The sequence below is a fragment of the Loxodonta africana genome, chromosome 3 (assembly GCF_030014295.1).
Source record: "Loxodonta africana isolate mLoxAfr1 chromosome 3, mLoxAfr1.hap2, whole genome shotgun sequence".
Taxonomy (NCBI): Eukaryota; Metazoa; Chordata; class Mammalia; order Proboscidea; family Elephantidae; genus Loxodonta; species Loxodonta africana.
In genome coordinates, this window is record NC_087344.1 from 197,970,289 (window position 1) to 197,995,090 (window position 24,802).

Consider the following 24,802-nt stretch of genomic DNA (forward strand, 5'->3'; position numbering starts at 1 on the left):
GAATTCTACATACACGGTTTTATTTAATCTTTATAGTGGTAGATATTGCTACCCAGTTTTACAGATGAGGAAACGGACTCAGAGAGGCTAAGTAACTAGCTCAAGTTTACAGGACTAGCAAGGGGTAGAGTCAAGGTTCAAACCAGGTCTAAATGCAAAACTAACACTTTTCCTACTGCACCAGTGGTTTCCTCAAAGTATTCTATGAGCTTTTTTAAAAAATGCATATTCCTGGATCCAACCCACAGAGAATGTGCCTCTAGGTCTGGGGCAGGGCAGGGCAGGGCAGGAAATCTGTGTTTTTTAAGCGGATTGGGAACGACTGTGCTTCACCACTCTGTAGCCTCTCTGGATATTCCAGATTTTTGTTTATTGAGTCCCTGTTCTTTTCTAATTAATGCTGATTTACAAGGTTGTGCTAAATGTCATCTCATGCTTTTGACATGATTCTTTCAGTTTGTAGCTTTCTCCTACTGTAAACTTCATTCAGGGCATTCACTGGCCTCGCCACACCGTCACGTGATTCCCACTGCCCTGCCATTACCCATTACCTCATTCCCAGAGATCGTGTAGGCCCCTCGAGGCAGTAGGTGGGGAATACCTCCCTCTGCTTTCAGCCTCTAGTGAATAGGGCTGGTCTGTGTATGGGGTTTGGACCATCTTAAGCTACTAGTATAAGGAGCCCTAGTGGCGCAATTGTTAAAGGCGCAACTGCTAACCAAAAGGTCAATGGTTCAAACTCTCCAGTGTCTCTGCAGGAGAAAAAACCTGGCGATTTGCTCCCGTAAAGGTTACAGCCTAGGAAACCCTATGGGGAAGTTCTTCTCTGTCCTATAAGGTCGCTATGAATCGGAATCAACTCCATGGCGCACAACGACAAAGCTACTAGTACGATACTAGTATAGATCCCTGGGTGGTACAAACAGTAAAGTGCTTGGCTAGTAACTGAAAGGTTGGCAGTTCAAACCCACCAGAGGGGCATTGGAAGAAAGACTTGGCGATCTATTTCTGAAAGGTCACAGCCTTGAAAACACTGTGGAGCAATTCTACTCTGAAACATATGGGGTCACTATGAGTCAGAATCAGCTCGATGGTGACTGCTACAGCTGTTGACTCCTCCACTTGATGTTCCACAGGAAGCTAGTGGGATGATCATCAGCCTAATTCCCAGGTCTGCCCATCTTCTAGGATGAATCAGTCCCCATCCATCCCACCCCCTGTTAAGGTTCACACCATTTCCAGACTAAATCCCTACCGAAGAGGCAGCTGTGGCGCAATAGAATACTGGACTTGGAGTCAAAATAATTTACTAGAACATGTCATTTCCCAGACCATTTGTTTAAATGTTTATATAAACAGCACCTTGGTCTTGTGCTAAAATCAACCCACTGCATCCATCTAGGCTCCTGAAGGTACCATTTTTGGTTGCTATACTCAGGCAACTCTTAAGCGGATAAAGGAAAAATTCAGTCAAACAAGGTAGATTGGAATTGTAGCTCCTGTACCCAAATCGAAGCCCTGGTGGCACAGTGGTTAAAAGCTTGGCTGCCAACCAAAAGGTCAGCAGTTTGAATCCACCAGCCACTCCCTGGAACCCTGTGGGGCAGTTCTACTCTGTCCTGTAGGGTCTCTATGAGTCAGAATCAACTTGGCCACAATGGTTTTTTGTTATTGTTTTGTTTTATTTTTAACACCCAAATCACTGAACCTTTCAGAGCTCAGTTGCCTGGTCTGCAAATGGGACCAATGATAATAGTTCCTACTTGCTGGGGCACTGGGAGAGCAAAATGGAATAATCAAAGCGCTGAGAGCAGTGCTTGGTGCATACTGATGCTTGATGAACAGGAAAAATAGCAGAACTCTGCAGCAAAGTCTGAATGATGGGGTGCATAGGGTTAGACACATCCTTTTTCTAGGCTCTCCCACACTGTAGGAAGAAGGTGAAGTGTTATGGGATGCAAAACACCTATGAAGTGCCCTTAAGTTGGTCAGGGAAGGACTCTTGCACAGGGCTTCCCAAACCAACCACCTTGCCTAACGCAGCTCACCCTTCTTGTCTCCCCCTCCAGTGGGCTCCCAGGACAGCTTGCTGGAGATCACCTTCCGCTCCGGAGCCCTGCCTGTACTCTGCGACCCCACGACCCCTAAGCCAGAAGATCTGCACCCTTCGCCACTGGGCGCGGGCTTGGCTGACTTTGCCCACCCAGCGGGCAGCCCCTTAGGTAGGCGTGATTGCTTGGTGAAGCTGGAGTGCTTCCGCTTTCTCCCGTCCGAGGACACCCCACCCCCGGATCAGGGCGAGCCGCTCCTGGGCGGCCTGGAGCTCATCAAGTTCCGAGAGTCGGGAATCGCCTCGGAGTACGAGTCCAACACGGATGAGAGCGAGGAGCGAGACTCGTGGTCTCAGGAAGAGCTGCCCCGCCTGCTGAATGTCCTGCAGAGGCAGGAGTTGGGCGATAGCCTGGATGATGAGATTGCGGTGTAGGTGCCCCGGGGCACGGAGGAGATGGAGGAGGAGCCCGCGATGGTGTCCAGGGACCATGTGTGGCTGCTGCCCGGGTAGGGGGGTTGCCTAGCTAATCCGCACTGATGAGGATACAGGGGCCTGGGAGAGAGGAAGGTTTCAGAAAAGGGTAAGGATTTTGCTGTGGAGGGTAAAGTGGAGAAGAAACTGGATTCCCAGAGGTGAATCAGCTCCTCCCTTCTATTTGTGACTAAAGAAGAGGCAGGCCCTTCCAGAGCCCGTGACTTTGAGAGAGGGTCACTCTTGAGGACCACCAGGCTGCTGAAGGACCTGCCCTGCCTGCTGCTGTTATCACACTCCTGTGTTGTGTGATGCCCCCAGCCCCCTTTGGCTCCCTACCTCCCTTGTCCCAACTATGAAAGGAAGCCATGTGTACCTTCTCAGGTACTTTGTTTCTGGATATCAGGATGCTACAAGTTGCCTAATCCTTCCCTGGACTTTAGGGGGAAGAATTCCTTCTCTAGGCCCTTGCTGAGGCTGTCGATGTTCAATGTTCTGGGCTATGAAAGACAGGATATTCCTTTCTGTGTGAACATGGAATTGGTATGCGTCACACTGGGTTAGCTAATTGATGACTTGGATCCGTGAGTTTTATCTAGTTGGATGTCAGTTGTTGCTTCCAAGGGAGACTGGGAGTCTTAACGTCATCCAGGCCCTTGCTTTGGAAGCCTATGGGGAGGACAGCCTCGATGCTGCCACAGATTACTTGGTTCTGATTCTTCAGTATGGAAGCCCTGTCCACCTCCTACCTGAAAGCCCGGCTCATCTAAATGGGGCTGGGAAGCTGTCCCTTCATCTCCCCTGTGTCCCACCTCAGGAGCTATGCCCACGGAAGCTGTTGCAGTCCTCACTCTTGCCTCTATGAACGCCTCAGAGCCCCAGCCTTACCTGGCGCCTAGCCTTACCTCTCAACCTGTCCCCTCCACTGGGCAATGGTGGTCAGTTTTTACTGCAAAAAATGGCCACAGACTGGTAGCTCTTTCGTCCACTCTTCAGAATCACTGCCACTTAGGTCAAGGACCATGGCCATGTCACCCTTGGCCCACCCATCTCTGTGGGTGTATGCCTCGAGCGCACCTGTAACAAATGCCATGTGCAATCCTTTTGTCCTTTACAATCTCCACCTGGCCTACAGATCACCACTTGGTGCAGCAAGCTGACTGGGCACAGTGAGGACAGCACCTTTTGCTCCAGGAAGGCCATAAGTGGCTAGTCACAGATTTAAACATGTCTGAGACATGTTGGAATAGTATGTTCAGGGAAATAAGTCTTTGTCCTGGACAAGAAGCTATAGGCCTAGACTACAGTATTATTTGAGGGTCAGTTAGTAAAGATTTGGTTGTCTGAAAATAGAATTCGTCAACCCTCTCTTTGCTTTATAATTTATATATATGAAAGAGCCGCTCTTATACCACAACTAGATTTTTTCTAGACCAGAAAGTCCAAGTTAAACAAATGTAGCTTTACATTAGCCTTCCTTCGGGATGGTGCACCAGGGTGTCAGTGGACGTAGGAATGGGGTTTGTGCGTGTGTGTGTGTGTGTGTATGTACACATGTGCAAGGGAAGGTATACACATGTATTTAGGCTTGTGAGAGGTGACCTGAGATAAGAGAATGAGAGTCTTCAGGGTGTTTGAATCAGCAATAGACTTCTGTTCCCTGCTGACATGCATTTAGTTGGAGGGAGTTGTTCTGTTTTATTTTCTAATTAACCATTGGAAGTAGGCCCAGATAAGTGAGGAAAGGAAGAAAAAGGAAAGTGAGCTGTGCAAAGCTAAAGCAGCAGATGTCAAGAATCCAGTTTGGTGGAGCTTACTAGTTTACATAATCCTAAACTGGGATGTTTCTCCAGTCGAGGACCTCTTGGATCATTAGAATGTCTACTGGCTGAGGAAGTAGAAGTTCTGGTTTCTTGAAGCCCACGGCCTGCAAGCAGGAGCTGAGGAGAAAGCCAGAGGCCTGTGGATTAGGTGTGCAGAATGTGGTTGGAGGCGGCTTGTGGTGGAATGGGGAAAAAAGCATATGTGATGGGGAGATGGTTTCTAAAACTGTCTTGAAAGACTGGGGAAGGGCCAGAAGAAAGGAAATGGAGGAGATAGGTAAAGAATCAGAGACTGGTTATCTGTAATGATGAGGTGAGGCCCATTCAAGACTCTAGCCTCTGGAGTGGTCCATGGTGGTTTTGTCCTGCCATCCTTTCTCCCATTCAGTCCCTTCCTGGAGCACTGGCTCGTGTGTGGGGATCGTCCCCAGTGTGACCCAAATCAGTGCACACTCAGAGAATGAGATTCAAAGGACAGATCTTGGGGGGTCACCAGCCATCAACCCTCCATCAGGGCCAACTGACCGGAAAAGGGAACGTTGCCAACCTGATGTCCCAGCGATGTCCCCCTATCCTTCTCCTCGCCTGCTTCTTGCTCGGCTTACTCAACTTCTGCCTTCACCTTTCTCATCCTTCTACTCTGCCCCGTGCGGAGGACAAGTGAACACCAGGGGCACCTACCTTCCTGGTGACAGAAGGCTGTGAGCCCCAGCCTGGCCCAGTTGCCACAGACTCTCAGGCACACAGGGCCCTCACAGTTGCAGGGCCAGGGAGGGATTTCTCTGCCCAGGATGGACTGTGTATTGGGATTGAAAACTATATTCTTTATATTCCTGCTTATATCAATGCTATCTATAAAGCTGCTCCACAGCCTCACTTCTCTCGGCCAACCTTGTTTAGGGTTGTAACCCTTTCATTTCCTCTTTGCTTGACTGCTTTCTCCCGCCCCTGCCCTGCAGCCCCTCTTTTCCTGAAACTGCTGTGTCATTAACTCTGTGGGGTCAAGTCTCTGGGAAAAGATTCTGTTACTGTAAGTGCACTTACTCCCTGGGTGTTGTCACTAGTCTGGTGGCTTTTGCTAAATAAACCTTTCTTATTTCTAAAAGCTTTTCCATTGTCTTTTCTTGTTTCTTGTTCTGCTACTCCACCTGCTCCTTCTCACCCACCCCCCACTTCCACCCCACTTTGCAAGCCAGGTGGCATCAGTTCTGTGACACGTGGTTTCCAAGGGTGTGGTACTTAGAATTCACATGTTCCCTGAAGGAGGGAGGGAAGGTGGTACCCTCAGTTGTGGCTTCTATAGTCCAGCCTTGCAGGATGCAGGATTTCCACCTATACCGGTGGTTCTTAGCCAAGGGCAGTTATGCTCCCCGGGGGACATTTGGCGATGTCTGGGGACATTTTTGGCTGTCACAGCTTGGGTGATATACTACTGGCATTTAGTAGATGGAAGCCAAGGATGCTGCTAAACATCCTACAATGCACAGGAAAACCCTCCCACCCCCTTCAAAGAATTATCTGGCCCCAAAATGCCAATAGCACTACTATTAAGAGACCCTGGTCTATATCCATTTTTGCAAACTTTCCCAACCCCAGGTCTTTTCAAACTCTAAACATCATTTGGAATATTGTGAACAGTAGCAGCAAGCTTTGAGTGATTGGAAAAGTCCTGCATCAGATAGTATTTTCAGATACAACCAAGATCATCAAGATTATAAGTTTTCACTGCTTCCCTGAGGCAAGTGTCTGAAATCCATAGTTGGGAGCAGTCTGAGTGGGCCAATTCTGGAAATGCCTGTACAGGGGCAGCACGCCCTCCCCAGGCTCACCTAGAAAGGAGCACAGCTCAGAAGGCAGGAGGGATGCTGGCAGAGAAGTACAGAGCTGCAGCGTCTCCTGGAACCTACATTACGGAAACCAGATTACTTTGGCAGAACTTGTAGCTGTTTTAAAGGCAGAGTTTGTGAAGCCTGGTGTGTTGCCAGGCCCAGGTCAGAAGAGTGGTTGGGAGAGTCAGATAAACCGGGTTCACATGCCCTCTCTGCCTTTAACGGCTGAGTGGTTGGGGGTGGGGAGACAGGATACAGAGCGAGGGTGGGGCTGCAGGGGCGGGGCGAATTCACGCATTTTTTATGATGGGATGGGATCTGAGCCCAGCCTGCCTCACACTCTGTGGGGAATGAAAGCACCACAAGTGATGTTTTAGCTGCAGAATAGTGAGCTGAAGCAGCTCTGCTAAACTTTAGCCTGAGGCTTCAGAAAGAGTTAATACACAACCACTTGGAGGGAGAAAGGAGGACCCTCTCCCCACCTATGGGCCAACTGAAGGGGAAGGTAGAAGACACAGGGAGGGCTGCTGCTGTTCAGGGTCCCTGAAAGGAAATGCCCCACTGTGGTGAAAGGACCCGCTGAGTTATTGAGAGGTGAAGTAAGAGGCAAACAAGGCCAAAAAGTAAGACTACCAGGCATTTAGCTCTTCTTTTTTAACCACAGAATGGGCAAAACTTGTCCTCACTGCATCCCTGATGCCTACCCACCTTCGTGGGTAGGGCTGGCAGTGAGGTCAGGGATGTCCTCGGGCACGTTACTTGGCAACAGGAAGCAGTGTTTTCACATTAACCAGCCAGTTTTGATATGACTGGAAGTGGCCACGGAAAGATGTCACCTGGATGGAAACGCTTTTGCTCTGCTTCTGCGAGAGATGCCCCTTGTCAGTGAGTGGTCGTGGTGTATGTGGTGGGATGAGCAGTTAGATTTGCCTCTTCTGCATAAAGGCATATGGTCCTTCCTGTTACACTCCTCAGAAGAGCTAATGTCTAAGAAGCCTTTCAAACAGGGCAGAGATTCTGCCGGGCAGGCTGTCCCATGCGACCGCGAGAGGCACTCAGCCCCTTCTCCTTCAGTGTGCATCTACCCTAGTGTGGGGCAAGGGACCCACAAGAAGGCTGGGATCCTACAGCAGTGGTCCTCAGGCTGGAATTTCATCAGAGTCACCTGGAGGGGGGCGTTCAGCTACAGATTGCTGGCTCCACCCCCAAAGCTTCTGATTCCATAGTTCTGGGCTGGGGCCTGAGAATGTCATTTTTACAAGTTACCAGGTGGTGATGCTGCTGCTGCTGGGCTGGGAACCTTATTTTAAGAACCACCATCTTCAGATATGTTTAAAAAAGAGAGCCAGGGAGGTGGGCCTGGTGTTGTTAGGCAACCATTAGATGAAGGGGAGTAGGATGGGGAGCGGGAAGGACAGCAGGTGGTGTGGGGTGACCTCAGGCTTGACAGAGGGCCATAACTAACTTTGATTTATTGGCATCTTTCCAGAGACATAATAGGCTTCGTCCCGTATTTACCTGAGGAGTCCACTAACAAACCCCTGCCGCCACCCAGCAGATCTACTTGAAGGCTTGGCAGCTACCCGAGGCGAGCCTGTCTCCAGGCCGGGCCTTTTGCTCTTTGCCCCAGAGGGTTTTGAGCTTTCGATAGTACACCTTGCAGCTGAAGCCCTCCTTGAAGCCCCCCTTGATGTGGCTCTTGAGCGAGTGCAGGGTGGGGTACATGCGGCAGCAGGCCGCACACTTGTAGCCGTTCTGCTGGGCCGGGTGCCACCTGGAGGCCATTAGGATGTCCTGGGACGTGATATAGTCCATGGAGTCCAGGCCGTGCCTGGATTTCCTGGTGGCCTCTCGGGGGCAAGTATTCTCAGGGGAGGAGGACGACGAGCAGACACTCTCAGCTATGTCCTCAGGAAGGCAGCTGTCCCCCCTGCCCTCATCTCGCTGCACCTCTGGGAAGTTGTAGGCCTCCAGGTGGCTCTCCTTGTCCGTGCATACGAAGTAGCTGTAAGGGGAGAACCAGGGCCTGTAGATGGTGCAGTTCCGCCTCAGCTGCTCTCCATTCTGGGTGTCCCCCATGGTGCAGTCTGCAAAGGAAAGTGCTGGGTCTGAGCCTTCAGCCTCGGGCAAGGAACAGTGAGGCCTGGGGTGGCTGGAGGCCACGGGGAGGTGCACAAAGGCTTGAAGGCAAGCAGTCAGGTGTGACCTCTGGTTACTCAGCCCCACCTCAGTTGGGAGCAGGTGAAAGATGGGGTGGGGAGAACAGTCTAAGGCATTGGTTCTTGCCTCTTTCTTTTTCTATTGGCACAAATGGCAGTTCCATCCCTGGACAAGAGTCCTCTTTCAATCAATAAGCCTTGGTATTTACGCAGCCCTTCCTGCCCTGGGGAGTCCCTAGGTGCTGTAAACAGTTAACACATTTGACTGCTAACTGAAAGGTTGGAGGTTCGAGTCCTCCCAGAGATGCCTTGGAAGAAAGGCCTGGTGATTTACTTCTGAAAAACCACCCATGGAAAATCCTATGGGACACAGTTCTACTCTGACACATATGGGGGTCACCATGAATTGAAATTGACTCCACGTTAACTGGTTTGGTCCCTTCCTGGAGACACCTTGCCCTCTGCCTCCTATAAGGATGGACATGGACAGGTGGCTCAAAGGACAGCTGGACAGTCCCCCATTCCATCATTGTGGTTTGGTTGTGATCATTTTGCCTGGTTCACTGCCCGTCTTCCCTCAACAACCCACTTGAGCAGAAACTGCTTCTATGTACCCACTAGAGAGATAGGAGCAGAGAGGCAAGATACCTCCACAGGGCCTGACCAGGCCATACGCGGGGCGTGCTCAGCTGGCTTGTAGCACCCTTCCCTTAAGGGGCAGCCCTGTGCACCCCAGCGTGTCACATGTGCCCGCCAGAGTCGCAAAGGCCTCACCTGGTGAGAGCACCGTGTTATGCACCCTGTGCTGGTGGAGAGCGCTGCTTTGGTACTGGGGTGGCAGGGCGTGAGCTGGGCTGGAGACCTCAGCAGGTACCGCACTCTTTGCAATGTCTGGGTTACAGAAGAGACACTCTGGTGAGCTGAGCGAAGCTGGGAGTCCTCTTCTTGGGATTCCCTAAGACATACCTAGAGGCTCAACCTCAGTACTTCAAGACATCTCAAAGCCAAAGCAAAACAGTGATCTCTCTCGCACCCAAATAGGCATCCTGGGGAATTCCACATGGGGCCAGGAAAGATCCTCTCCAAAGGGGGATTTAAGTCACGGTCCAGATGACACCTCTTTGCCTGGCCCAGCCCTCACTGGAGCTTCCTGCAGCTGACCACACGTGTGACTTCACTCTGTTGCAGACCTCTGCGTGATCTGGGAGCCAGAGTTCAGTGAGGGTGCTCTGGTCATCGGCTGCATATATTACACAGACCCTTTGAGGATGAAAAGCCTGATTCTCTAGTTAAAACACCTCACACCCCAGGTGGATCCTAGCTGCCTGCCATAGCCAGAAGTATTCTCTAACACTTGGATAGAAGTGGACCTGCCTCAAACCCCAGAGCAAGTGGCTGTGCCCAGTTTGGGAAACGTTTCTAAATGTTGTGTGTATAGGCGAATGGATATTTAGGAGAACTACTCCACAGAGCAGTACTTCTCAAACGTTAGTGTTCAGAGGAACCATCTGGGGATCTTGTTAAAAGTGCAGGTTCTGGTTCAGCGGGGCTGGGGTCTGGGTTGAGCCTGAGAGTCTGCGTTCCCAGTAAGCTCCCAAGCGGTGCTGAAGTTGCAGGTCCCCGGAGCATGCTTTGAACAGCAGGTCCTGGGAGCGTGCAACGTCATTCCGCGCCAAGCTGCTCAGTTACTTTGCCTCTTCCGTTCCTCCTGACGGCTTGACAAGTCTAGATGTCCCGTCTACCGAAACAGCTGAAACTAGCACATACTCTTTACGTACGTAGACGACAAGACTGCCACCTTGAGATCCTATGCGGATTCAAGGGGGCGGAAACTTGGACAACAAACGTTGCCAGAAGTGAATAAACAGCAGGAACTACTTACCGCCAATGTAGTATTTTGAAAATTTATTGTCTCCCCATGTGTAATTTGACTTTCTCACCAAATCATGTTACATGATGTGGTGGAGGACTCAGTTAAAAGCGTCAATAATCACACCTCTGTGGTCCTAGTGGCACCAGAGTTTACCTGGTAAGCTGGTGGCACGGGAGGATATAATGTCAGGAAAAGTGCTCATGGCGGAGGAAGGGATTCGCGGCCCGGAAATGCTGAGGAGTGAGAAGCTCTCCATATTCTGACTACTCTAGGTTGTGGAGAGCGCACATCTGCTCCCGAGAGCCTGGCCGGGTTGTCCGGACAATAAACATTCTGAGCATGTTGACATCACAAGAAGATCACATGATTCCACTTGCCCGCTGGGTTGCCCTTTGAAACATGGATGAGCCTACTGCAAGATGAGATTAACTAAAACATTTTTTGACTTGTTCTATTCCTCAGTGGCCTGTCCTAACCGAGAGTACCCAACGGGAAGGACAAATATAGTAGAAGTCGTCGAGTGATGTTATCTGTTTGTCCCCCTTTTACCTTTCCGTGTCGTCCCTGCCACCAACCCCCAGCCCTGTCCTCTCCGAATGACCCCCTTGCTTTTCTTCTCTCTCTTCTGCCTAATCTCACCGCCAAATACTTTTTCTTGTTTGTTTTCATGTATATTTTTTGTTTTCTTTGAAAGTAATTGCAAGCTTATAAAAAGTTGCAAAAAATAAGAACAAGGAGCGGCCACGCACCCTGTTTCCATATTTACGTATCATTGACCTTTTATTCCCTCTGCTTTATCAGTTCTTTCTGTGTGTGGGCAAATATCCATAATTGTCTTTTCTGAACTATTAGAAGGTAAGTTACAAACATCATGACCCTCGATGCCTAAATACTTAAATGTTTCCTAAGAATAGGTATCAGCTATGGTTTAAGTGGTCAGTGTTTGTCTATTTTGGGGAAGTGACTAAAAGTGGGTAGCTTACTCAGTATCATCTTGCTCAATGTAAGTGAAGGTCAGTTTGCTGGTGACACTGTGGACTCAGGAGAAGCGGGAGTTGTCTTTATCTTTGCTTCACTTTTGTCATTTATAACAACCTAGCGTGCTAGTAGGCTGTGGAGTGTGGGTGGAAGATGACTGCGACACCATGAAGACAAGCTGAATACACCCTGTTCCAGACCACCTGGCAGTGGTCTCAGTCTCTGCTCTGTGGGAAAGATACAGCCTGCTCTGAAGTACCAGTGTGGACTATGTGTGAGTGTGAGTGAATGTCTGCTTCTTCGCACAAGGGCCCAGAGCTGTCTTCCTGCCTGTATTTAGTCCTAGGACTCAATTTGAAAGACAATGTGGAGAACTGGATTTCGCTTGTGTTCCTCCCTCATTCCCTGGTGTCTTCGTTATCTAGTGCTGCTGTAACAGAAATACCACAAGTGAGTGGCTTTAACAAACATTTATTTTGTCACAGTTGAGAGATTAGAAATCCAAATTCAGGGTGCTGGTTCTAGGAGAGGGGCTCTGATGGCTCAGTGGTTAAGAGCTCAGGCTGCTAACCAAAAGATCAGAAGTTCAGATCCACCAGCTGCTCCTTGGAAACCCTATAGGGCAGTTCTACTCTGTCCTGTAGGGTCGCTATGAGTCAGAATTGACTTGACAGCAACGGGTTTGGTTTTTGATTTGGCTCTAGGAGAAGGCTTTCTCTCTCTGTCTACTCTGGAGGAAGGTCCTTGTCTCTTGAGCTTCTGCTCCTGGCCGATCTTCGTGTGGCTTGGCATCTATCTTCCCCTATCTCCTCTTGCTCGCTTGTTTAATCTTTAAAAGAAATTGACTTAAGACACACCCTGTACTAATACTGTCTCATGAGCATAAGAAAGAAAGCCCATTCCCAAATGGGATTATAACCACAGGAATGGAGGTTAAGATTTACAACTCATATTTTGGAGGACACAATTCAATCCATGACACCTGGTTTCGAACATGAGAACAAGTTGGGATATAAATGGAAGTTGCATGCTTTGGTAACTTGAAGGGTATTGGCCTTGTCATTTGAAGCAGCATGGTGTAGACAAAGGTCACAGGTCTTGGAATCAGTGTATGTGAGTTCTAATTCCCAGTCTGCCATTAGCTCCCTGTGTGGTGTTGAGCAAACCTCTCTGCCACTTGGTTTTTCCATTTTGTTTATTTAGATGGTTGGAGTGGATGAACATCTTCCTGGTCGAAAACCTAGTGATTTACATGTCGAAAATAGACGGCATAGTCATGAGTGATGCTGGGTGGCACCGGAGGACCTAGAATTTCATTCTGCTTTGACCTATCACATTCCTCCCACTGACAACTAGGAACTTCATAAATATTTAACGTGAAGAGCGTTTAAGTTATTAGAGAAAACGTGACAGTCTGAATCTCTCAGTGCCTGTTTGTAGAGTTTTAAAAACACAGATCTGTTTTGGTTTAGTTATTGAAGAGTTTATGGGAACCTGGTGTTTCTAGGGTTTAATATACCCCTGGTAACAAGAAATGCCGTATCCTCTGGGTGCGTTGTTGCTGGCGGCCCAGGCAGGAGGTGACATTGTCACAGTGGTTGGTCACTACATAAAATGTGTCTCTCTCTCGTTTGTTTCCCACCTGCTTTCCGAGCCCCTTTCTCAGTCAGGTAAGATACCCTCTTTCCTGCGGATGAGTTATGTCCCGGGGCCCCCCTCTGCTTGGGTATGTGCATGTTGGGGGATGCTGCCGGGAGGGCCACCCAGCCTGGGTCCAGCCATCTTTCTCTCCTGCATCACCATTACTTTCTGAACCACCTGAGGAAGGGAGGGACAGTTTGGGGGTCATAAAAAGGAAACAGGCTCATTGATCATCCCTGATATATGAAAGAACCCCCAGCCCGAGTCCCACTTTGCGAAGGAGGGCAGTTTCTCCTGGCTTGAGCTCAGCAGCCCATGGGGACTGCTCTGTGGGGGAGTTTTTGGAGTGGCTTTTGTAAGTGGAAACAAGGCTTGGGAACAGTTTCCCTAAAAAGTCAGCCCATCATGCAGTCAAATTTTAAGCATTCATATAAACGTCAGTCCAGTTAAACTACGGTGATTTATTAAATGCTTACAAGGCCCTTTGCTAGGAATTTTAGGAGATAAAAAACACTTAAGATACTACGTCCCCACAAGGAACACACCATTTTGCCAGAGCGGACAAGGTGTATTTACCAGACAGATTGAGAGAATCGTATAAGAGAGTGTATAATGGGCTATTAAGTTAATTAAGAATTTGGTGTATTTTGTAGACTAAGTTCTGAAGTCAGGGAGCAAGAAGTATAGGAATTCCAAAATGGTGCATAATCCAAAGTTATTTGTTAGAATGTGTTTTAATAATAATAATAATAATAATGGGGCCGACAATCTATAAATCACTTTGACAGGTGGTTTTGGTACTTACGCTTTTAAAAATGAGTGTGCCTGCTCTGAACATGCACTTTAAGCCAATAAGGAGACGACAGCCTAAATATCTGAGCCAGGAAACAATGGGATACTTGTCTTCCCCATCTACCTCCCTGGAACGTTTGCCCTGGTTCCATGGTGACCCAAGTACTTTCTGGGTTGGGGGAAATAGTTAAATATTTTAGTTTCCAAGGGCTCCTCTGCTAGTTCGAAGTCTTCATGATTAAAGAAGAATGAGAAGAATGTGGGTGATGGGGCAAGATACACTGTTAAGTGAATAATGAGGAGTTGATAGCCCTGTTGTGAGGCTAGATGGGAAGTCCTGCTCATGGAATACATCTATGTCTGCGAGCCCAGCACAGCTTGAATCAGCCAACCCTGCTCCCTGTATCCCAGGAATGCCCTCATCTGAGTTCCCTGGCACGCCCCTCCCCCGCTTCCCCTGCACTGGTGCTTGAGGCTATCATGGGTTCAGGGCAATTCCAGAGGTGAAGACTATGGAGCTCATTCATAGAGGGAGCTCTCCACTCCTCTTTCCACAGCTTCCTCCCTTCCGCCCAAAGACCCTTGGAATATGGCTATCTAAGTAGCGGACCCAGAGGAGTTGTCTCTGCTGAAACCACAATAAGGAGAAATGCTACTTCTGGCCCCAAGACTCACCAGGACAGGGAAGAGGAAACAGCTTTATGCGAAAAGCTTTGGCAGAAGAGAAAGTGCACCCTAATCTCAGATACTTTTAGAAAGGCCCAGCGAGAGTAGACACTTAGCAGAGGTATTGACAAGGAGAGGAGCCTCCTCTTCTCCAAGACTGACAAAACATCTGGGGTAGGTAAGAACAGAAACCACAGGCCTGGTTCCAAGGCAGTAGAGTGGATCTGGCTACCTTGAAAACTGAGCCGATCTTCAGGTGGGGAAAGGATGCCCCATGCAAGCTTGGCCAGCGTGTCTACAACCCTAAGCCCAGGCTCCAGGCACTCCAACAACAAAACTTGGAGGTACCTTCTTGGCCTCCACAATTTTCTATCTGCAAAATGGGTTTGGCATTTCAACTCAAGATATTTATTGAAGACCTACTGTGTGCCAGACTCTGGCCTCTGCCCTGCAAATGTTTACAACCCAATAGGTCTATACCAACTCTCTGAGTTAAATTTTTGAGTCAAAGAGAGATCCCTGAGAGAAGGACCATCTACCAGGCATGTTTAGGCAGCTGTTGCATGGTCTAAGGATGGGCACGGTAGAGGAAGGATCCGTGACCTTTGGATTAGAAGACCTGGGTTCTAGTCTCAGGCTCCCCAGCTGTCTATGACTTCTGGCACAACAGTTAACTATTCTGAGCGCCAGGTTCCTTGGTGGCTTACCACGCCCACCTCACTAGGCTGTTGTGAGGATTAAGTGAGCTGTTGTTTGTCAAGATGCTCCTGCTTCACTGCCACTGAGCGCGTATCCATTTGGTGTAAACTGAGTCTGAACCTCTGCATGCAGTTAGCCCCATTCACCCTAGTTCCACCTCAGGGGAAGTGAGCAACTGCTGGCCCATTTCCCATGGAGAAATGTGCTGTGCAGGTAGCTTTTTGATGGGGAGCTTCTAACACCAAGCCTTATACTTGCCATCTGTCCACCAGCATCTGTCCCAGTGCCTGAGCCACAGAGTGCAGTTTGACATGTGCCCACAGCGATATAAAGATGCCATATTTCATTACGTTGTTCTCTCTCTTTTTTTTTTTTTTTGCATCAAAAGGCCCAGTGACCCCAAGGTAAAGGAATCAAGCTATGAGTCAAGGAGGCAGGTTTCAAGGGATCAGTTAGCTTTTCTGTGGGTAGGGTTAGTTACTGATTAACTTGGATGGGACAGATCTAGAATTTCTGGTCCTGTGTCCTATCAAGAAAACCAGGTTGGGAGTGTTCAAGAGTGTCTTTGCTGGCTTTTTCTTGAATATTTCCAAAGGCTTACAAAGTTACAAGTTTTGGAGTGATATAAAGAAAAGAGAAGCAACGGGCTATGGTCAAAGGCCCCTCTCACTCTGTACTCATCCATCTCTCCATCTCTCCCTCTTTGTCCATAGTTGACCACAGTATGTTTGAGAACTTGAACACAGCCCTCACTCCAAAGCTGCAGCCGAGCCGCTCCTTTCCCCACTTGTCCAAGTCTGCAGCCCCCAGCTCTGCTGCCCTGGGGCCTGTGGAGGCTGGTGGGCCAGGACTCTGGGTGGGCAGCAGCCAGCACCTCAAGAACCTGGGCAAAGCCATGGGGGCCAAAGTGAACGACCTTCTGCGGAGGAAAGAGTCTTCGATCCTTGGTGGTGTGGGTGTGATGGAGATCAACAAGACCGCAGGCGCCAAACTGGCAAGCGGGGCTGACGTGGCATCAGGGGCCTGGCTAGAGGATGAGCGGTGAGTGCACACACCCCCTTGGTATTCCTGCAGCTCTACTGAGCTACCTCTGTTGAAGGTCCCAAGGGAAGAGCAACCCCGACGAAGGGGTGCAGAATTGTCATATGAAGAACAGTTGAAGGAATGGGCGATGTTCATGGGCACTAGCCTCAACCTCCATAACCACAGCTGACATTTCCTGTGCCTCTGTAGTGTTCTTAGCACTGTGCTACACACTTCAGTTGTATCACTGTACCTAATCCTCCCAACATCCCTCAGGTAGAGTATGTTATCTCCACTTTGCAGATAATTCAAGTTCAGAGAGGTGAAATGAGTTGCTGATGCTCACAAAGTTAATAACTGGCAGAGCTGGCTTCGAACCCAGGTCTGTTTTGGAGTTGATATCTTAATCCCAGTACTCACTAGTAGAAGAAAGAATAACCTTGTTCTGCTGACCCAGAGTGTAAATCTGAATCACAGGGTGAATCTGGAAAGAGGCCAGGCTTAGCCCAACATAAGAAATTTCTTCCTAAGATGTAGAGCTGCTAAAAGATGGGATCATTGGGAGGAAGTGAGTCTCCTGGCCTTGACCCTAATTGAGAGAGTTTATATAGTTGTGACAGAGACCCTGCAGTGAGCATTGGGATTCAGGTGGGAGGTTGGACTTGCTGCCCTTTGAGTGCTGGGCTTGGTGATCCTGACCCTCATCTGTCTGCAGGGAGCCAAACCAGAAAATCACGTAGCATCCCCTTCAGAGATTAATACGTGATTATGGTAGTGTATAAGGACGAAACCCTGCACTGTAAGACACACTATCATAAACACGCTTTGTGGTGTTGTTGTTAGATACCATCGAGTCAGTTCCAACTCATAGCGACCCTATGTACAACAGAACAAAACACTGCCTGGCCCTGCGCCATGCACACAATCGTTGTTATGCTTGAGCCCGTTGTTGCAGCCACTGTGTCAATCCATCTCCTTGAGGGTCTTCCTCTTTTTCACTGACCCTCCACTTTACCAAGTATGATGTCCTTCTCCAGGGACTGGTCACTGCTGATAACATGTCCAAAGTATGTGAGACGAAGTCTTGCCATCCTTGCCTCTAAGGAGCATTCTGGCAGTACTTTTTCCAAGACAGATATGTTCGTTCTTCTGCAGTCCATGGTATATTCAGTATTTGTCACCAACGCCATAATTTAAATGCAGCAGTTCTTCTTCCATCTTCCTTATTCATTGTCCAGCTTTCACATATATATGACGTGATTGAAAACACCATGGTTTGGGTCAGGGACACCTTAGTCCTTAAATATGCTCTCATAAACATGCTTTGTAAGGACCCTTTAAACTATATGTTATAGTTTACAACCCTAAAGTTTCTGGAAGGAGCCCTGGTAGCCCAACGGTTAAGCACTCAGCTGCTAACCGGAAGGTCGGCAGTTCAAACCTACCAGTTGCTCTGTGGGGAAAGGATGTGGCGGTCTGCTCCCATAAAGATTACAGCCTAGGAGACCCTATGGGGAAGTTTTGCTGTGTTCTATAGGATCACTATAAGTTGGAATGATGGCGCACAACATCAACAGAGTGGCTTTCAGACAGAAGTGTTCCAGGTACTTAGAAGAATCCAGACTTGTGCCCATTTTCGTTGAGCAGTAACGTAGAAACGGTCATTGCCAGTGTGGATCCTTTGGCCTCAGGAGCTTCCTAGGCAGAAGCAACAGAGCCAGATGATGATTAGGAGTCCACTAAATGCAGAGCCAGTTGGGGTCCTCCCTCGCAACCCTGCAGGGAGCCGCCCCCTTACAGTGCTGTAAACACCAACGTGGTCTGTCAGTCAGGGGTACACCAGCCAGTAACAATGACCTTCTTTAGTCTACAGCCTGTAGCTTCAGCCAGATCTCCAAGCTGTGACCATGGCTTTGCACTAGAATCACCTGGAGAAGCTTTAAAAACACAGATACCTGGCTTCCGCTCAGATCTATTGAGTCAGCATCACCAGGGGTCGGGTCCAGGCCAGGCATAGCCCAGAAGCTCCCCAGGTGGATTTTGACACCCAGCCACCCCTGAGAACCACTGCCCTATTCTCTGTGTGCCAGAACCCACTGGAGCAGGGGTGGTGAGAGATTTGGGGGAGAACCTTGTGGGCAGCCCTTCCACTCTCCCATCTCATACCTACAGGTCTTTCCCAGACTTTGTTTTAAACCCCTGTGCTTCTGAGGTGGTGATGTCCTTCAGAAGGTTCATTGCGTAGGTCGTGATACTTTGGGAAATACCTTCCCCAAAGGCATGCCCACATTTCTGACATGGTACAGTCCACTGGTGGTTTTTATCCTGTCCACCATGAACACTGAGTGAGGATGTAAAAAGGCCAGAAGCCAGTTGTTATGCTCACGTTGCAAAGACCTCCGCATTAAGCTGAGAATGAGAGCCAAAAAGATGCAGCTCTCACTGGACGGGCGAGTGGAAAGGGGAGAGAAGCAGGAGTGCGGGGAGGGTGGGTGCTCACCACCCTTAAAGCCTGTGTGCTTATTGTCGTCAACCTTAAATAGGTCAGCCCTGCAAGAAGCATTCCCACGACTGGATCCGCCACCACCCATAACCAAGAAGCGAACCCCTCGGGCCCTGAAGACCACCCAGGACATGCTGATTTCATCACAGCCTGTCCTGAGTAGCCTGGAGTATGGGACAGAGCTCTCACCTGGGCAGCTCCAGGATTCCCCTCCCACCACACTTGCTCCAAGAGAGCTCTTCCCAGCAGACATGTCCCAGCTAGAGGTCACCGTGGCAATGGCAGAGAAGGGCGAGGCCCTGCCCAATGGAGAGGTCTCCCTGTCAGTACCTGACCTAATCCACAAGGACAGCCAGGGCGAATCCAAGCTGAAGATGACTGAGCGGAGAAGGGCCTCCTCCCCTGACCTCATGGAGAGAAATGGCCTCAAACTCAGCCTGAGCCCCATCCACCTGGCTGAGCCCCCAGAGGATGGTAGTCCCCCTCCTCAGGCACAGACCTCCAGCCTTGACAGTGAAAGCCCTCACCCAGACCTGCTGTCCTTCGAGTAGAGCCTTTTCTCTCCCGCTGAACACCACTCCCCTCTCCTCTGCTTCCTTGTCCACTGTGCGCCTGGCGCTTCCTCGCTCCCACGGCCCTTATCTTCCTTGCACAGAACTGGTTCTCCCTTCATGGGAGGTTGTAGAGCCAGAGCCCTAGTTAAAGAACCAGTGTGCTGAGTGGCAAAAGGACTCAGGTGCTATCCGATGGACTCGGGTACCATCCCTGATCCTAATTTTCCATAAGCTTCTCTGGGTGCTGGCTGCAGCCCACAGAGACTGGAGCGCCTCTACTCCCCAGCTTGCCCCGGTTTCCAGGTGAACTGCGGGACCACCAGCCCAGGAGGATGGATCTTACAGGAATTCCCTTTGCCTGTCTCCCACGTGCTGTGCCTACTTCCTGCTCTCCTCCCTTCCCTTTCCTCCTTGCTGGCCCAGAGGCCCCCTGCGTGGGAGCTGAATGAGGGTTGATGGGTTAGGCTTGATGATGGGCCCTGACCTGAAAGCTGCACCCGGACCCTAACCAAGCCCAGCCACCGCTCCTCCTGATCCAAATACAGCACAGGTCCCTGGAGGTCAGTCTGCCTCTTCCGGTGGCTGGGACCCAGAGGAGATGCTTACTGGGCCTGAGGCCCAGAGGCAGCCTTGTTGCCTGGGATTCTTTAGGTGCTTCTGCTCTAGTTAGATGTAGAATACAAAGTGAGTGCACCCTGGGGGCAGAGCACAGCCTGCCACTGAGTGCCTGCCGCACAGCCCTGCCCATCTGGGAGAGGCACTGGGGAAAGGGACGCTGCCACCCATGGCCCCTGCACAGACGCAAAGACCAGGGCTTCCCTTGCTGTGAGAAGACAGAGCTAGGCAGGCCCCGGCAGCAGCAGTAGAGCACAATCTGGTTGTGTTTTGGGTGAGGACCCAGGACCTTGGGGGTGGTTTTGGCATTCAGGGAGCTGGTCCTGATAGCACCCAGAGCAGAAGCAGTGGAGTAAGAAGTGAAACAGGACGAGAAAAGAGCAGCTTCTAGGGCTCAGAGCAGCTTTTGAGCCCTCTCACCGCCCCCCCCCCCACCTGAAATGATGCAATTCCCAGGGCTGGGCATGGCAAGCCTGAGAGGCAGAGTGCAGCCCGGCAGATTGGAATGTAATAAAAACTGGAGACAATCTACTTTTCATTAAGTGGGAGATGCTTTGCTCGTGGGCCTCCCAGAGCCCTGTGCCTCCCTAGAGGAGGCTCTGGCCTGCCTTTTCCTGACCCTGATGCCACACAGTCCCATCTGCTTCTGCCTTCAGAATCCATGGAAGGGACTGACACAGTTCATCCAGCCCTAACTGGTGGCTGCCTCCTGGGTTAACCCGCTTTTGTGTTCCTGTCTCCAGCAGGGGTCCTGTCATGCTGTCTTCCTGTGGCCAGGAGACCCTGCAAGGGCGTGACCCCAACCCGGGGGGCCTTTGCAGCAAGAAGAGAACATCCTCTTTCTTGAACAAGGTGGCCAGTTCCCTAAGAGAAGTCTGGAAAAGCATACCTAATCAGGACATGCCGTTGGGCAGTCCTTTTCTGGGATTCCTGTCGCCTCCCCTTTCCTGTTCATTCTTTGATCTTCCCACCCAAGATCCCAGAGCTCACCTCTCAGCTCATTTCATTACCAAGCCCTGCTGCTGCCCTCCCACCGCCCCTGAGATACAGGATACTCAAGCTAACTCTTCCAGAACTGGAAGCCAAAAAGGGTTCCATTGGAGAGTGGGCCACCCTTCCTGCGTTCTTGCTTCTGCAGCCCTGTGACCTTCCATAGCCTTTCCACCCCCATTTCTGTACTGTGTTTTCCATTGCCCCAGAAGCAATGCTTAGCCCCATGCTCACAGTGAAGACTTGCCTCCCCTTCCCAGTAAGGGCCTGGAGTGAGCAGGGCTGTTACTGAATATATGCATCCTGCCTTACTCAGACCACCTGTCCTATCCAAAGCCCCATCTACTTTTCTGTGTCCATCTCAACGGCCTGACCTTCCTGTTGGCAGCTTGACAACCACGCACGAAACTCCCTTGTAGTCCAGCTTCTCAGTGAACAGTGCAGGGCTGAGTAATGAGGAAGAATGAAGGACCCATCTATCTCCACATAAGGAAGTTGGGGCCACAGCCTTTCCTCCCTGTGACCAAACCCCTTGCTGTTGAGTTGATTCTGACTCATAATGATCCTGTAGGACAGGGTAGAACTGTCCGCTAGGGTTTTCAAGGAGTGGCTGATGGATTCAAACAGCTGACCTTTTGGTTAGCAACCAAATGCTTAACCACTGTACCACCAGGGCTCCAAGAACATCACAGGATGTGATATCTGGCCCTAAAGGTCTGAGAAGCTCTTACAACTAGCGTATGGGGTCATGTGAGTTTTCCCAGGATGCTTTGGGCTTTCACACAAAACACGCAGAGATTGGGGTGGTGGTCATTGTTACTAGCTGCTATCGATTGACCCCCAACTCGTGGTGACCTATGCACAACAGAACAAAATGATGGCCTGCCCTGCGCCATCCTCATGATGAGTTGCCAGTTGGGATGGGGGTAGGGCATGTAAATACATATCCTGGGAGAGAGTCCACTTGACCTGAGCTTTCCATACCACAAGCTCTGTTTGCTTCTTTGATGCGAAGCTTAGGCACCAGCCATAGGTACAGAAGTTGCAGGTCTGGGCTACTTAAGCACCCTGCTCTCCAGTCCATACCCAACCTCTGCTGAAGCCCTGGCCCTCAGACACAGGATCAGCAAACAGATCCTACCACGTTGTCCTAGGATCACTGCCAGGGTGACTGCAGAGCTCTTAAGACTAGTGTCTGATACCAAAGAAGAGGGCTAGGGACCCTGCTCAATTTGGCACCTCTGATCTCTACACCTCAGCCATCCCCCATGGTATAGGGGGTGATGCAGCTACCTTGGGGGCTCCCTGAAGCTGAAATCTGGTCCTAGATCCTGCAGATATGGCTGGTGCTAGGGGCCAAGTGCCACCGAGAGCCCAGCAGGAACAACTACTGACCTTTTTGAGGGCATGGGCTCAGACCACCTCTCCTATCCAAAGCCCCACCTGCTTTTCTGCATCCAACTCAATGGCCTGACCTTCCTGCTGCCAGCTTGGCAACCACACACAAAACTCCCTGGTAGTCCAAATTCTCAGTGAGCAGTGGCTTTGGGTGTCCCAGTCAATGCAAAGGCTGGGTAATGAGGAGGAATGAAGGACCCATCTGTCTCCACAAAAGGAAGTTGGGGCCACAGAGTCTTTTCTCCGCATTACTCCCCCAACCTCACCATATCCCCATATTCAGCACATAGCTTTACCCTGATAGACCACAAGGTAAGCTTCTAGAACGTGGCAGGAGGGTAGTGTATTCCCTGCATGGAGAGAAATGTGTCTGTGAATGTGTTATGTACGCGGATGATGTGAAGGCGGACATGCAATCTGTTGATGACTGAAGGAAGAACAAGGGGGTTGGCCCCAGTTTGGGGGAGGAAGAAGATTATAGATGTATACTGAGTATTTTCTAGAGATTTTATATTTATATTTTTAGTAAATTTCTGGTAGAAGGAAACCGCACAATAAAATGATTTGGTTTGGTTTGCTTGTTTTGTTTTCTTCTGACTGGCGGGGAATAGTTGGTTTTCTTGTCTGGTGGCGAGCACTGGCATTTTGTTCTTGGGAATCTGGGAGAGGAAAATGGAGGAGAAAATGTAAGGAAGATGGAGCTACTGCCAAACCCCTGGACTAAGACCCGTGGGTAAGAACAGTCTTCCAGGATACGGCGTCATTTGCTCCCCTGAGTGACTTGTAGCTATGAAAGTGATCCTCCTCTTCAACCCTGCCCGATCACCATTCCAGGGACATCAGGCCTGTGCACACAGGTAGGACCATCCTCCTCAGGAGGTGGCAGGAGGAATGCCAGGGACCATGGGATCATCCTGTAAGCCAGTGGTTCTTAGCCTGGGATCCATAGCTCTCCTTCACCAAGTTGGGGATGGAGCTGTGTGTGTATGCATACTTCTGAGAAGGACGGAGCTTCTGTCACATTCTCAAAGGGACTCGTCACCAGTAAATGTCAGTAAATTACCCAGCGCTGCTGACTTAGGTACTTCCCCTGCACTTGCTTTCACAGGCCTTGTTCCTGAGGCTGGGCCGACCTTGATGCCCACTGAGTGAGAGAATGTGGCTTGCCAGGAGAGCTGGCCTGAAGCCTCTTAACCTCATTGCTGCCCCCAGACCAGTATCAGATCCAGGGACCCAGGGAACCCACACAGCTAAAAGTTGGCCAGGGCTTTAACCTCCTTAAAGGGAAGAAAGTGGGAAAAAGAAAGGAATGGAGAAGTTAGTCTATTCACAGAAGCATTTCCAAATATTAGGAACATTTTTAAAGTGGGAAGGTGGGGCCTTGCTCCACATCCCTCTTCGTTTGCCCCCAGAGCTGGGTGCTCAGCTTGGCACCCAGGGTTCCCCTGGGTGCACGTCAAAAGTATCTGAGGCACTAGCTAAGTCTCCAGGCTTCCCCGCATCTAATTTCCTCCCCACACTTCATTTCTCAGGTGAAGCGCAGGAGGAGAACAACCAGGCCCTCTGAGGTTGCTCGTGTTCTCGGCGGCAGGGTGTGCCATATTGTTTGGGAAGGCAGGAGTGATATAAAAACCAATCCACCGTCTTCCGGGCAGGGGGAAAAGGCATTGGAAATACAATAGCAACCTTTTCCCCTAAGCCTGTGCTCCAGTAACCCTTCTTCATGAGACCTCTCCCACTGGATGGCTGCAGAATCTGCTACTGTAGTCATTCAGGTGTGAAATGTGCCTTTAATATGCCTTTCTTTCCCACTATTATGCAAAGTAGTTATTTTCGGCGAAGATGAAGTCTGAAAAATTGTAAAGATGAAATTTTTGAGGACCTTTTTCAGTGTGAAAATGGATGTGCTTATGTCATGTGTTTTAATGTTATGCTCTAAGCCGAGCCATTCTTCTGGGTGCTGAGATCCAAAGATGCAGTTATTCTGACAATATATCCACCCCCTACCGTGAGCTGGAGCCCTGCTGGTGTAATGGTCAAGAGCTATGGCTGCTAACCAAAAGGTCAGCAGTTCAAATCCACCAATTGCTCCTGGGAAACCCTATGGGACAGGTCTACTCTGTCCTATAGGATTGCTATGAGTCAGAATCAACTCGACAGCAGTGGGTTTTCTCTCTCACCATGTTGACAGTAGATGGGGACACCATCATCCCTGCCTTCCTAGGCATTATGCTAAGAGGCTGCTTTAGCAGGATATGAAAGTTATTGTGGAAGCAGCAAATGAGACTAATTCCAACTGATTGTTTCCTTGGGGCTTAGTCTGCCTGCCTACTGCAGTGGCTGAAAGAAACTGAGTTAGACCTTGCGTATGCTGGTGAGGACCCCAGGTTGTATCCAGAATTTATGGAATTTGCTAATCAAGGCCTGCATGTCAGATGCTGCCCCAAACTCAGAGAACTCCTTCTTAGTCAATTTACTCTACTTTTGGACCTTGGGACCCATTTGAGGTTGGTGGGATCCTGGAAGTGTTCTAGAACTCTCTGTGCCTGTTCTTTCTATGCTCTCTCCACCCCATCCCTACCACCCCATGGTATCCTGAGTTTCCCTGTCCAGCCTGGCTGGTGGTGGCAACTCAGTGATGGCTTCTCTTTGAGGAGGTAGCTCTCAGGGTCCCCTGGGATGTACTTACTTAGCACTGCTTCCCTGCTGGGACCACTGGCAGGCTTGGGGTGCCC

At 49.9% G+C, this 24,802-nt stretch overlaps 2 protein-coding genes across 3 annotated transcripts in view; one reads left to right on the top strand and one right to left on the bottom strand.

Moving 5' to 3' along the window:
* Positions 1-23,257, top strand: part of LOC100674634 (carboxyl-terminal PDZ ligand of neuronal nitric oxide synthase protein) — a 434,071-nt gene extending 410,814 nt beyond the window's left edge. For both annotated transcript variants that reach the window (XM_023554221.2, XM_010594913.3), the window contains exons 10-12: positions 2,070-2,222; positions 15,698-16,025; positions 18,551-23,257. In XM_023554221.2, the coding sequence (XP_023409989.2) occupies positions 2,070-2,222; positions 15,698-16,025; positions 18,551-19,061 (992 nt within the window). In that variant the 3' untranslated portion in view covers positions 19,062-23,257. The remainder of the gene's footprint in view (positions 1-2,069; positions 2,223-15,697; positions 16,026-18,550) is intronic.
* Positions 7,646-10,845, bottom strand: SPATA46 (spermatogenesis associated 46). Its single transcript, XM_003415020.3, has 3 exons — positions 10,362-10,845; positions 9,110-9,226; positions 7,646-8,263 (listed from the first exon to the last, which is right to left on the bottom strand). Exons 1-3 carry the CDS (start codon positions 10,462-10,464, stop codon positions 7,737-7,739), a joined length of 747 nt encoding a protein of 248 aa, XP_003415068.1. The 5' UTR covers positions 10,465-10,845; the 3' UTR covers positions 7,646-7,736.
* Positions 23,258-24,802: the final 1,545 nt, after the last annotated feature.